This window comes from Clinocottus analis, unplaced genomic scaffold, assembly GCF_023055335.1.
Source record: "Clinocottus analis isolate CAN_PGR_092001 unplaced genomic scaffold, fCliAna1.0.p SCAF_16, whole genome shotgun sequence".
NCBI lineage: Eukaryota > Metazoa > Chordata > Actinopteri > Perciformes > Cottidae > Clinocottus > Clinocottus analis.
This window is the reverse complement of record NW_027175887.1, coordinates 8,309,872-8,322,828: the sequence shown is the minus strand read 5'-3', so window position 1 is coordinate 8,322,828 and position 12,957 is coordinate 8,309,872. Positions and strand designations below refer to the sequence as shown.

At 41.2% G+C, this 12,957-nt stretch overlaps 2 protein-coding genes across 2 annotated transcripts; one reads left to right on the top strand and one right to left on the bottom strand.

Annotated features, from left to right (window-relative positions):
* Position 1: 1 nt before the first annotated feature.
* tecra (trans-2,3-enoyl-CoA reductase a) lies at positions 2-5,773 on the bottom strand. The gene is made up of 11 exons (XM_068577927.1): positions 5,418-5,773; positions 4,655-4,706; positions 4,504-4,548; positions 4,275-4,378; positions 2,907-3,022; positions 2,506-2,611; positions 2,285-2,357; positions 2,153-2,196; positions 1,986-2,043; positions 1,793-1,881; positions 2-1,360 (listed from the first exon to the last, which is right to left on the bottom strand). The coding sequence occupies exons 1-11, from the start codon at positions 5,583-5,585 to the stop codon at positions 1,187-1,189; spliced, it is 1,029 nt and encodes a 342-aa protein (XP_068434028.1). The 5' UTR covers positions 5,586-5,773; the 3' UTR covers positions 2-1,186.
* A 2,822-nt stretch (positions 5,774-8,595) lies between these two features.
* dnajb1a (DnaJ heat shock protein family (Hsp40) member B1a) lies at positions 8,596-12,934 on the top strand. The gene is made up of 3 exons (XM_068577926.1): positions 8,596-9,171; positions 10,058-10,647; positions 10,774-12,934. The coding sequence occupies exons 1-3, from the start codon at positions 8,961-8,963 to the stop codon at positions 11,002-11,004; spliced, it is 1,032 nt and encodes a 343-aa protein (XP_068434027.1). The 5' UTR covers positions 8,596-8,960; the 3' UTR covers positions 11,005-12,934.
* Positions 12,935-12,957: the final 23 nt, after the last annotated feature.

The window sequence follows — 12,957 nt, the reverse complement described above, 5'->3', positions numbered from 1 at the left end:
CACTTATTTTCTGTTTATTTAACTTGACGTATGAATAACATAACAAATGTTTCACTGGGTCAGAGTTGCCTTGAAAGGGAGTGAAGGTCCCACTTCAGTCCTAATCAAATATTGTAAACACACTTTTTTTACTTCAGGTAAAAGTCCCGCTCGCCACTGAATGCTCTCCTTACGCAAAAATTGTAGCAGGACATTTTGTTAAATAAAATAAAGTATCCTTTATTTAATTTGAAGGTCTATTCAATGCAGCATTCAGTGAAAATGGAATAGCAAAGAATAAACTATCTTGCATGTTTATTTGCAATGTCCTGATCCAGTCCCGGAAAGCACAATTCAACAAAGTTTCACTCTGCGTTTGCATCTTCACAACTCTTCAGATTAGTAAAACATCATAAATATGTAACAGTATGCTGATGGTTTTTCATTTTCAGTTGAACTCTTTTTGCACCATAATCCTCTTGTAAGTAAGAGTTGTTTCTGTTGTAGGACATGATGTACACGTTTATTATGTTTGTACTTATTTTCTTTATTCTATACTAGTAATACACTTGTGTATTTTTTTTTGATCCATGTACAGACGAAAGGAAACGATTGTTCCTCCCCTTGGTAGAAATCAGCAGACAATTTCTGATCCAGATAGCACAAGCACGGCTGTAGTGTAAATTTCACTTGGATCAGTAGAGCACTGCATGGGGCCACAAAGTGGTCAGCTCCAGGCCGCACACTAGTTTGACAAAGCAGATTAGCCTCTTGGTTGCACAGCTCTGTGGGAATCCACTAATGGGGTTGCCAAAAGCTACGAAAAATAATGTGATTTTTAAAAAAAAAACTAAACGGCACTCTCAATGCAACAGGAAAGCAAAGTACATAGTTGCATGTGTATTTTTTTTAAAAGTAGCAACATATTGTTTTCATCCTCAAGCTTTTCAAGGTCACATACAACATTATATTAAGACTTTGCTGTATTTAACTCTGATCGCTTCCGCCGCCTCTCAACTGTCCAACAATCCTTGTTATGGAGTTTTATGTAACAAAATGATACATGGAGTCCATACGACCAAAATCCATGCATGCTGTTGACTTCAGCACACGCTTTCTAACATCCAGTGTGGAAAGGCCTTTAAAAAAAGACCTGATCAGTGAGGGGATGGACGAGGGTATCGCACATGGTTTTCTGTGCCGGGCTCTACAGGATGAAGGGGAGTATGGAGGAGCGCAGGGTCGGATAATCTCTGAACTCCTTTAAGTAGCTGCAGTGTTTGCCTTTGGCCCACACAGTCATCTGGACAAAGGCCACGAGGGTGAAGAAAGCCACGGGCACGCACTGCGTCATCACTGTGAAGCCCATCCAGGAGCCAACCTGTGAGCAAGAAGTATGAGCACAGACACACACACGGTGCATTGAGACGTGGGATACACGTGTAGAGCGTAACCAGCAGATGGCAGCAGCCATGCATCTCATGTTGCAGCGATGAAATATAAGTTATGTTTACTGCTACTGTGTTGCAGTTGCCTTCAGTATATATGTCAGTGTTGAAATGTGGAACTACAAATCAATAACCAAACTGATCCCTTATAAGATATATTCTTACCAGGAGGAGTAGAATATTAAGAAAACATCGAATAATTTAACATGAAAAGATTTACAATGGGTCTACTCTTTCCTAAGACAATAGGCAGGTGGCCATACAGGTGAATATCGACTACATACTTTTGATTAGAACATTTCCTTTTTGTGTTTTCCATACAGTATTTTTTTGAGAAAGAGTGGACTCAAGTGAACTCTGCTTACCTCATATGTGTAGTTTGGACAAGACACCAGCCAGAACATCCATGTGAAGGGATTTTTTGTAGGGTAAGGAATTTTCTTTACTTTTGAACCTGAGATGATGGGTAAAAACTATTAAAACACTGTATTGTACTGTAGACTGTTTAAAACAAAAAAGTGAACGCTAACACAATACACCTTGTTGGAAAATGTTCACCTGGTTGTTTGAGGTTACGGAGAGCAACATGGATGGAAAAATTCCCAACTTGACAGAACTGCGGGAATAATGACATCCAGCGATTATCAACTATAACAATAGATTGTTCAGTTTAATGTCTGGAAGATTCCGTCACTGCGCCATAAATACACATACAGATCTCTTACCAAGAAAACGTAAAGTCCTGTATTCACCTGCATCTGCCCGTAATCTGTCGATGCGTCACAGAAAACTTAATTAAGATGAAAGTCAACGACAACTGATGAGTTAAATGGAGAATTGCAGAGGTCTGCGCTTACAGGGTGTTGTATAGAGAGGGTGGTTAATGTAGTACGCCATCCAAGCTGCAGAGCACCAGTAATAGCCACAGTTCTGAAATAGAAAAAGAGACTGTAATAGGTCACACTCTCAAGATAAGGCTCCACACACGTTTCCGAGAAGGAGAACAGCACAAAATAATAATAATAATTATATATATATATATCATATTCAAAAGGTCAAAATGATGCAGCTCTGTTACCTTGAATATGTTTTTGAGAGGCATGGTCCCATGGGAGATGCGATGAACTAACAGTGTCTCCAGGATCCTCTTGATGTAGTGAAAGGAGTGACATATACAGGCCAAGCTGCAACAGGACACACACACACACACACACACACACACACACACACACACACACACAGACACACACACACACACACACACTTACTTGCATAATTTGCACCTCCCGCCATAGAAAATTCCTTGTATGTGAAAACATTCCTGGCAAATAAACGGTTTCTAATTCTAATATGCAGTTCATTACACTTGGCCCTGATCAGTGTCTCCATAGCAATATGCTTCATTGTTCACCATATTGAGGGGGCATCTGCCTGGACATTGCAACAGTTCCCCGAAAATTTAGAAAAGCTGACACTCACTGTACGACCCAGTGCTTGCTGCTGGTGAAGTCATATTTCGGAGAGTAGATGAATGGAAGGTGAAAGTAGAACATTAAGTAGATGACCAGTGGGCCTACACACTCTGTCAGGAATACCTGAAGCGAGCAAAGAAAAGACAGAAATGCATTAATTTAAGTGTTTTTCTGCATGAGAAGAAGTGTAAAAATAGCATAAATGTACGTGCATGAAAAAAATTCAAATTAACATATCTCACGATCAATGTCTCTAATAGGAAATAAAATACTTTCTTGCTGTTAGATAAGCACTTAGTCTACACCCTCTGCCAAAGGGAAGAGTGTGCAACTGACACTGGTATGGCTCGGCCTTCTTTAATAACCCACTTGACAAATCCATCTTCAAACACAAAACCGGCCAACTAGTTCTACAACCACTCAAGTGTAACACTGATAGTGTTCAACATGTGGCAAATGAGACACTAAGGCAGCTTGTAATAATAGCTTTCCACAAATGATATGATCAAGCGTAGCAGCACGGACGACAGTGAAATCGATCCCTGAATCAGCACCTCCAGCAGAGCCCTGGCTCAGTCTGCATGCCTGGCCAATCGCTACTGTGATCTCTCCGGTGGCACTTCATGCTCCTGCACCCGCAGTGGCATCGGTCTGCAGCCTGGCAGGGCGCAGGGGGTTGCGACAAGGTTTGGAAGGACAGGGAATGTCGAGACTTGGTGGGCAAGGGTGAGTAAAGAGGCCCAGTTAAAGGCGAGTGAGAGGTCAGGGGGATAAACACCTTTGGGAGAAATGGGGCTGTGAGATTATATGTCCTAGGACAGAGAACAGGCAGTGCAGGAGGTGAGAGATAAACGAACCCCAGGAAAGCACCTCTATCTGTCACTGTGGGTTGATATTTATATTCATGAGTTATTGAGTGGGTGAGAGAGTGTCTGTTTGTATTTAATGTACAAGAATCTTAAAAGGCCATACCAGAGGTTTTGAATGTTTCAGCCTATTAAGTCTGAATGGTGTACACTTTGTGGTTCATTACACATAGCAAGCCTTTTTCCCTGACCGTGAGCATCCATAAGCCACACACATACAAAATCATGTCCAGAAGATAAGCAGGCAAACTATGTGAACCATGTGAATGTAATCATTTCTTGCATTCAAAAGGTTGCTGCTCAGAGGATCAGATTTTGAAGGCTGGTGCATCCTTTAAATTAGGAACATGCAAATCTTTTTAATTCAATTTTTTTATCAAGATATGTTTTAATATGTCTTAAAACAAGTTGTATAGTAGGTTAGAAACTCGCTTGAAGTAACACGCAGGACTTAAAAATGCAACATATGTGTACTTGTATATTGTGGGTCTGTGCAGGTGTGGACTCACCGTTCCCCATGTGAGCTGAGGCCCTAGATCCCTGAAGTAAAAGCTAGCAGTGGTTCCCACAGGAAGTGTCTGCAGAATTTCTTCATCCCTGAGACACTTTGACTCTAAACAACAGACAGCCAAGATCAGACCAGACAACATGACATATCTTCATCACAACATCTATCAAATAACTGAATAGGATAAATATAGTATTTGTTGTAAAAAATTTTAAAAAAAGCAGACGCACTTGGATCCAAACGCAGAGACTGTCTGGCTGGATACCACTTTGGATCTGTTGATATGGAGAGAACTGTACTCTTTGCATGCTCAAGGGATTATCTATTGACAATTAAGGTAGAAATGGAAAATGAAAATGTTGTCGTCTGAGACTTACTTACATGATTTGTGAAATAAAGCTTTGATATCCAAAACAGTGGCCGTTGGCTCTACCTGCAATCAAATTATGGAAAACAGCCATACTTTGAATGATGTCATCATCACCAACATAAGTGTGCAGACTACCAAGTGGAGATTTAGAAGTAAATATACATGACATGGAGTACTAACGATACAAAAGTAAAATCTGTATTACTGTCTGTACTGCAAAAGTTTTCATTTTCATTTGGAATTTGTCACACTTGCATTTTGCCATTTTCATGAGCAATGTGATCTCTCACGTTTTTTTTTGACACAACTCATCAAGTGTGTGTGCGCCCGCTGGCCGGTTGGCCCGGGGCAGCACAGGCCTGTACTGTAGCTGGAACGGAAAAGTCTGTTCAGATGAATAGTGAATTCTCACCCTCGCGCAATAGAAACCTAACTGGTAATGGCTGCACTTGACAGGGCCGACTGTGAACTTGACAAACATGTTTCCTCTGACTTCCCTGCTGAAGTGATCACAGCGTCGGGCTGTGCTACTTTTAGCGTGGGCATGAAACGTTTAGATAACGAAACGTCAAAAGGAATGCACTGGGAGGTGATAAACTGCACTAATTGATTCTACAATCCATGGCATGCGAGCTCTCGAGCACTCTTTGTGCCTTTTGTATCTAGGACTTAAATATGTGTGCTCGTCATGCACCTGTTGAAGTCTTCTAAAATCATTACGCTCAATATAAAAGGCGAGTGTAATCAGAAACCCTCCATCGTCCGGACTCTCACCTTATCCAGCAGCAGCAGTTTCTCTTTAGTCTTCAAGTCCACAATCTCCACCTCAAAGTAAACAATCCGTTTGGCCTTTTTGGGAGGTTTCGGCTTTGGCCTCGATGAAGACTTCTTTTCGGTTTCTGATCCATTTACACTCTTGGCCTCTGCGGCGAGTACATCCATGATACTGTTCACTCCCCAATGTCAGCAGCCCGGTGAAATAATCTGTGATATGTCCAATCACACTGGATGTCCTCTACTGGTATGGGACACAACTCCCTGCTCCCCCTTCGACTGTCAGTCCAACTCACGCGTGTCTTCTTTGGTGCCTTTTGGACTCTCTGAATAGCCCTTCACCTCCGGAAGAAGTATGCGAGACCATAAACAAGTCCCCCCCCCCCCCCCCCCTCCAGATGGGGTGTCTGTATGTGACAGAGTGGAGGCAAGCGGCCGAGGAAGAAAGTGAGAAGAAGTGGAAGGAGAGCTGCTCGAAGAAGATGAAATGGACCTGCTTCTCACCTGAATAGCAGCCTCTTCATGATCCACAGCCCCCCTTCATGCTACAAAACGCACTGAAGACGAAACTGGAGAGCCCCAAGACATAATCCATAGCGCGCCATTTGCAAGGCTAAATATAAGTTGCCTGATTTGCTCTGCACTGGCTGGGTAACCTTGGGCAGCCACACACAGCCCTACCCAGTGACAGATGCCAATGTGCTCTCATTAGACCTATAAGACACATCTCCTGTCTGCTCTGCTCCTCGTTTGGTCGCGCAGTGACGAGCCCCCATTAAACGCCTGATCCATGGGCTGAAAGGCAACACTCCCCCCCTCCCCCAGACCACCTGTGTGTCTGATATTCTTTTCTCTTTTTGACCTCCATGACAAAGGCGGGACCGGTTTATTTCAAGGCCTGTGTGGTTCAAGGTTTGCGTGCTGAATGAACAGCATTGTTTCCAAAATACTTCAAGTAGGTTTGTGGTGGGAGGAGGGCAGAGAACATGCTGATTGGGAGAAGATCAAACATGCCTCTGGTCGCACACGGCATATCTATATTCTCTAGTCTATTTATACTCAGCAGGAGCAGTTCAAGCCAGCAGCAAGCGGCCGTATCACTGTTTGCATTCCAAGACTGTTTTTGAGTGTTGTATGACAAGAAAAAAAACTGATTCAATAACCCTAATTCATTTTTACGCTGATGAACAGAAAGACAACAGCGTATTGGGGAAAACATATTCTCAAATATACAGTATACTAAACAGGACCTACTTCTTTTTCAAAAGCGGCAACACTTGACTCTGACGTGAGAGGAATGCTGTGACATGGGATTCCATGGCATCGCTTGTCATCAGCGTCCCTCATTTTTACTCTCTTGTTGCGACATTTTCAAATTCTAAAAAACATGGCCTTATTCCTAATGTAATCAAAGATTTGACATGACAAGAACGGGTTAACGTAATCTAAGACGTTTTGGCTGTATGTCTTTGAATGTACCATCTTCTGATTCTATCTCTTCCTTTTAATTGTGTATTATATATTTTTAAAGTTGCATCTGCTGCTGCTGGACACCGTAACAGCAGAGGTGTGTACAAGGTAAACACATTGGTTCCAGAAAGGATAGTAGCTCCGCGAAGAAAGCTTTTGATCTTACATATACACATTTTAGAATCCGTAGTTCTGATTAAAAAGAAAATAATTGGTGTCAACTGCCAGGCTCACCCTCCAGCAGACGTCCTGAGTCAGGAAACGAGCTGCTGGGTTAATCATACTCACTCATCACGTCACTCTTGATTAACTTATTTCAAAGTGCCCCCTGCGGTGGGCGCTACACAGCACTTTACAGCCAGTGAACAACTATGAGAAGTCTCTTTTTACAAACCAACACACTCATGAACAGTTCATTTAGCCACCTCTGCAATAACCCTACAACACCAAACCACTTCACTGCAGTCACAGATTATTTATAGGCACTGACATTGACGTGCACATAAAATCGCCTCACTAAGCAATATTATAAATTCTTCTTCAACATATTCACATGAACTCCGTACATATATGCATGAACTATTACATTAGTTATTTATTCTATCATACCATGCACTGCAATGCAAATGAAAATATACAACACAAATCATGTACAAACGTTCCTTAGTCTACATTTATTCGTGTGTACACCTTCTTGTTATTGTGTATTTGTACTGAGAGCCACTGGAAACTAGAGTCAAGTTACTTGTATGTGTCAACAGATACGCAGTTGCGAGAGCTGTTTTGTCCTGGTGGGATAAAATAAAATAACTATATAACTAACCTTCACGAAGGTAGCATTCATGGCAGGCCTTACATATTTGATGCAAACTATATAGTTGATTCTCAGTATAATGACTTTGATCTATTTATAACTTATTTCCGGTGATGGAAGCGGTACTCAGACCTTTCCCTTTAGTATATGCTATCGGTGTAAACATAACATGTTAAGTAAAAAGTCCTGCATCAAACTATTACATGAGCAAAAGTACAAAAGTATTAGCATCAAAAAAGTAATAGTACTATGTATTATGCAGTATGGCTCATTTCAGGAGTATATTTCATTACTGTATTATATAATTAGTCATGCATTATTGTGTACTTCACTTTAATGTTACATCAGTAAAGGTAGAGGTAATTGTTTCTACTTCTGGGCAGCTTGACCTTTAATAATATATTATATATTATTTTTTAATTGTTGAGTTGATTTATATGTTCTATCAAAACCCTAATCTACAAAGTAACTTTAACTACAGCTAATAATTAAATGAAGTGAAGTGGGAATCAAAAATAGCATTAAATGCCGTTGCTCAAATAAAAAGGGCCTACTTCTGAATGGTAGTTCTACTTATTTACATTTCACCACCAATGAGGTCAGCCTGCAGTGTTTAATATGAAGCCTGACGTTTGAGCAGGCGAAACAGCAAGAACGACAGCACCTGCGCATGCGTACTCGTATGTACTCGTATACTATATTATTAAAAGGGCCAATGGCTGATGTGAAAAGCTAATTCATAGCAGCAATCAAAACGATACAATTTTCTCATCAGGTGCGTTGCTGCTAAGTTTTTCAGCTAGTTTCAGGCTTTTAATTTAAGGATAGATCTTGGCACTTCTTGACCACTGCTGCGCTTGAAGCGAAACCGGAAGTTGTTTGCAGGGACTTCTCTCGACTCGGTTGTTATGACACACAGCAGCAGCAGCAGCAGCGGCGGCTCCTTCCAGAAGTTTCTTCACACGATTTTCAGCTCGGCGGCATCACACAGCAACTCGAGTACGAACTCGTCTTCGTGTGCTGTGCAGTTGAAGTTAAATTACAGTTTATCCCCTCAGCCCAGAGAGCAGTAGGACGTTGTCAAACGGACTGTGACACGTGAGGGAAGCTAACCTTGACCGTTAGCCAGCCAGCTACCTAGAAACCCGCTGACGTGCCCACTGGACATGCGGGCTGAGTTGCTGTTGGCATCAAGCAGGAACTGAACTGTCAATGAGCCCGACAATGTTTGTATTGCAGAAGAAGTAAGGGTTGTTGACATGGGTAAAGATTACTACAAAGTGCTAGGAATAGCCAAAGGTGCCTCCGAAGAGGAGGTAAAGAAGGCGTACAGAAAGCAGGCCTTGCGCTTTCATCCCGACAAAAACAAGTCTCCGGGAGCAGAAGATAAATTTAAAGAGATCGCTGAAGCCTACGATGTCCTGAGTGATGCCAAGAAGAAGGATATTTATGACCGCTTTGGGGAAGAAGGTAAAGTCGACCGAGCGCATCTCCGCACAACGAGCAAGTTGTAGTTTGACGTGTGACGTCACAATATTTAGCACAAAAAAAACCATGCATTTGCAACTTGAGTCTGTTTAGCTGTTACGTAACGTCAGGCGCTGAGGAGGAGTCTTCATCGGGCAACCTGTTTCTAGCATATCTTTACACTCGTAACCAGACAAAGGTGAGATGTTAGTGTGGGTCACGTTACAATAGGTGCAGCCGGAGAACCTACTGGAAACAACGAGTGGCCTGTCCTGTTGGTCTGCCATTGGAATGATGATTGTGGTTTTAACCATCTTAAAGATGCACTTATTTGTGCCGTGAAGCTGCAGTGTCACTGTCCACATGCTCATGGGCCAAGGCAGAAACTGATATTTGACTTTTTGGCGTGAAAAAAAGCAAACACACCGACTATATGCACCTTCATTGATGGCAGCCTGATCAATACTAGTCCTACGACTTTTAAATACTTCACCATCGATGCATACATATCGGATCAATAATTTACGGTACAAATGAAACTTATTCAAGCACATTAATATTCTGACAAAAACAAAATATTGTTATATGTTTTACTTTATTGTTATCGGATAACTGTCGACTCCTTTAATTAAACACTTACAGAGAGTACAATTGTATTTGTGAAGGTTTTAATGATTATGATGAAGCTCTTTGCGCAGAACCGCTTATTAGAGCCCAACCGATACTGGATTTATTCAAGCAGATTAGATTTAAAGCGTTTAAGCAGTCTTTACTTAACATTGCATTATCCAATGTTCATTTATTCAACGCAATCTCTTTTTGAGAATTGTGAATTTCTTGTCACTTATCAGCTGATGATATATTTTCTTCTGTGCTCTGATTGCTGCAGGATTAAAGGGGTCAGCTGGTGGTGGAGGTGGAGGTGGTGGACACTGTGGTCAAAGCTACAACTACACCTTCCATGGAGACCCTCATGCAATGTTTGCGGAGTTCTTTGGTGGCCGCAGCCCTTTTGATCATTTCTTTGCACAAAATGGGGAGGAGAACATGGACAGCAACGACCCCTTTTCACAATTTGGAATGGGAAGAATGGGTAGCATGAGTGGGTTTCAGCGGTCCTTTAAATCCCACCCAGGAGCACCTCACAGAGCACGTGAGAGGAAGAAGGACCCGCCTGTGATGCACGAACTGAAGGTGAGTCTGGAGGAGGTTTTCTCCGGCTGCACCAAAAAGATGAAGATTTCCCGCAAGAGACTGAACCCGGACGGCTGCACAATGCGCAACGAAGACAAGATTTTAACAGTCGACATAAAGCGCGGCTGGAAGGAGGGGACAAAAATCACCTTTCCCAAGGAGGGAGATGAAACTCCCAGCAACATTCCTGCAGATGTGGTGTTTGTAGTAAAAGATAAACCCCACCCAGTGTTCAGAAGAGAGGGCTCGGATATAATCTATCCTGCAAAGATATCACTCAGAGAAGTAAGTGAACACCGAAGTCAGTAAATATCACACAGACAATAATTTTTCTATTAAATATTGCTTGTTCCAATACTATTTTGAGTAAAGATGTTGTTGTTCATCCATTCTTTCTCTGCCTCTCTCCAGGCGTTGTGTGGATGCACAGTCAACGCCCCAACATTAGACGGCCGCACCATCACTGTGACCTCCAGAGACGTTGTCAAACCTGGAATGAAAAAGCGAATTTCTGGAGAAGGGCTCCCAATATCCAAGTGCCCCGAGAAGAGAGGCGACATGATCCTGGACTTCACGGTGAAATTTCCTGAAAAACTGGGCCAAAACACACGAGATGCACTCAAGCAGATCCTTCCCCCGTGACCTTGAAATGATAAGTTTGCCTCAACAATCTAAAAGGTGAAGGAACAGTCTGTAGCATTTCGGGGGATCTACTGGCAGAAGGTATGCTTTCTTTAGTTGCAATCGGCAGCCCCACCGCTAGATGCCGCCAAATCCTTCTCACTCTACCTGAACACACTTCCAGCAAAACACTCTTCTGGACGATTGAGGCTTGAGGCAGATTTGGTTCCAGCTGAGTTTAATTTGACCTTCACAACACCAAATTGGTTTTCTTACACAACATCTGGATGGTTGGATGACTGACTTAAGACTCTGAAAGAGAGTACAGCCTGCTAAATGAAATGTCAGATTGAAGTAAGATAAGTAAATAGTGTAATGTTTGTTGTGTGTGTGGGTGGGTGTGTGTGTACATATATAATGACACAAGGTGTCATGTGATGGTTTAGCTGCAAGCAAGAAGGAGAACCAGAGTATTTTTAGGTTTTCTTCAAAATGTAATATAGCAACTGGGGATTTGTTTTCACAGCATCAGTTTTTGAGGGTGCTTTAATGGAGGACGCAGCCAGCTAATTAACAATACCTCAGGTGCAGTGACGCATGCTTGAATGTAGTTTTAACTCCGTTACGCAACAGGGCGTGATTATTCTTTCTTCTACAGTGTAGATACTGAGATGTGAAAACTTTGGATCTGACTTTATGAAGCAGATCATCATCAGCCAGATGTTGACGTTAAATATACTTTCCTTGTCAATCCTTATCAGTTATCTACACTTAGTCACAGCTATCTGCCAGTTTTTAGGGCCACAGTCTCAAAAACTGACTGAAGATTATCATTTACAATATGCACACGCCTAAAAATAGTGACCGTCTCCAGTTATAATTCAGAGAAGATATTGACTTATGATTTTTTGCAGGATTGATTCCTGTAAGTTTCAGATAATTAAAGAGAGCACTGATAAGTACTTTGCGTTGTCAGATTTCTGAGTTTGTTTAGAATTGCAGATTTGTTCATCCCTGGTGTTTAAGATGGCACACCTTCTAAAATGTTTACTTTTACAAAAACCTTTTTATCTGGGAGTGCACAGATTATTACTTGTGTAAAATAAATGTTGATAGACTTTTTGTGCCAAATAATTGCCCCTATATAATAATATATGCGCGTGTGTCTACTGTCTACGAGTATGGTGAGAGCATGGATGTATCCTGTTGTGTGTGTGTCTTACAAACCAAAAGCTATTTATGACCCTTTGCATTCTGACCCTTTGAGGGTGCTTAATGTACAATTAGTGTGATATTCCAGTTCCCTATTAGTGTTGACTGCTTAAAGCCAGTGCGTTCTTTTTAAATTTAAATTTTTTTTTTTTTGCCTAACATGGTAAATGAGAGTATTGCATAGACTGAGGAAAAAAAAGGTTTAACGACAGAATATATTTTAGTTTCTTTTGTCTTCTAGCTCTTACCCGACACAAATTATCTCTGGAAATGTGTAGTTCCACAGTAAAGTAAAATAATCATATATATATATATTTTTTTTTTTCATGTTCAGCTTTGTGCACCTTTGACCATAGTGATGATAGTTCGCTTCGGTCAGTTAGTTCATTTTCACATTTTAAGTATTTTAGGTTTTTGACTGCTCCTGCTGGAGTTTCAATTTTCTAACATGTGGTTTAACATGAAATGTAGAGATATGTAATCTCTGTTATATGTAATTAATTAGTATTTTTTTGTTTAAAAAAAGAACATTTCTTTTTATTTTCTTCATGCAAACGTTTTCCTTTTTACGGGAAAAGGGTGCAAGAATGATCTGGTTTCACCACTTTGTTGTTTTGAAATGCCTCAGGTTAGGATTCAAGATATTTTGATTTTTAACAACAAAGCTTTTACGAATTGATATGACATTTTTAATAGATTATTCTTATGCTGTGATGATTTGCATTTCCACATTAAAGAGACTGGCAAATACCATGTGCAACA

Bases quoted from the DNA above. Each gene is read 5' to 3' on its own strand.
- tecra (XM_068577927.1), bottom strand. From the start codon at position 5,585: ATGGATGTACTCGCCGCAGAGGCCAAGAGTGTAAATGGATCAGAAACC. The intron at 1,882-1,985 runs GTGAACATTTTC...CCATCATCTCAG, and splicing joins CCGTAACCTCAAACAACCAG to GTTCAAAAGTAAAGAAAATT. The intron at 1,361-1,792 runs GTAAGCAGAGTT...TCTTGCTCACAG, and splicing joins GTCCAAACTACACATATGAG to GTTGGCTCCTGGATGGGCTT.
- dnajb1a (XM_068577926.1), top strand. From the start codon at position 8,961: ATGGGTAAAGATTACTACAAAGTGCTAGGAATAGCCAAAGGTGCCTCC. The intron at 9,172-10,057 runs GTAAAGTCGACC...TGATTGCTGCAG, and splicing joins TGACCGCTTTGGGGAAGAAG to GATTAAAGGGGTCAGCTGGT. The intron at 10,648-10,773 runs GTAAGTGAACAC...GCCTCTCTCCAG, and splicing joins CAAAGATATCACTCAGAGAA to GCGTTGTGTGGATGCACAGT.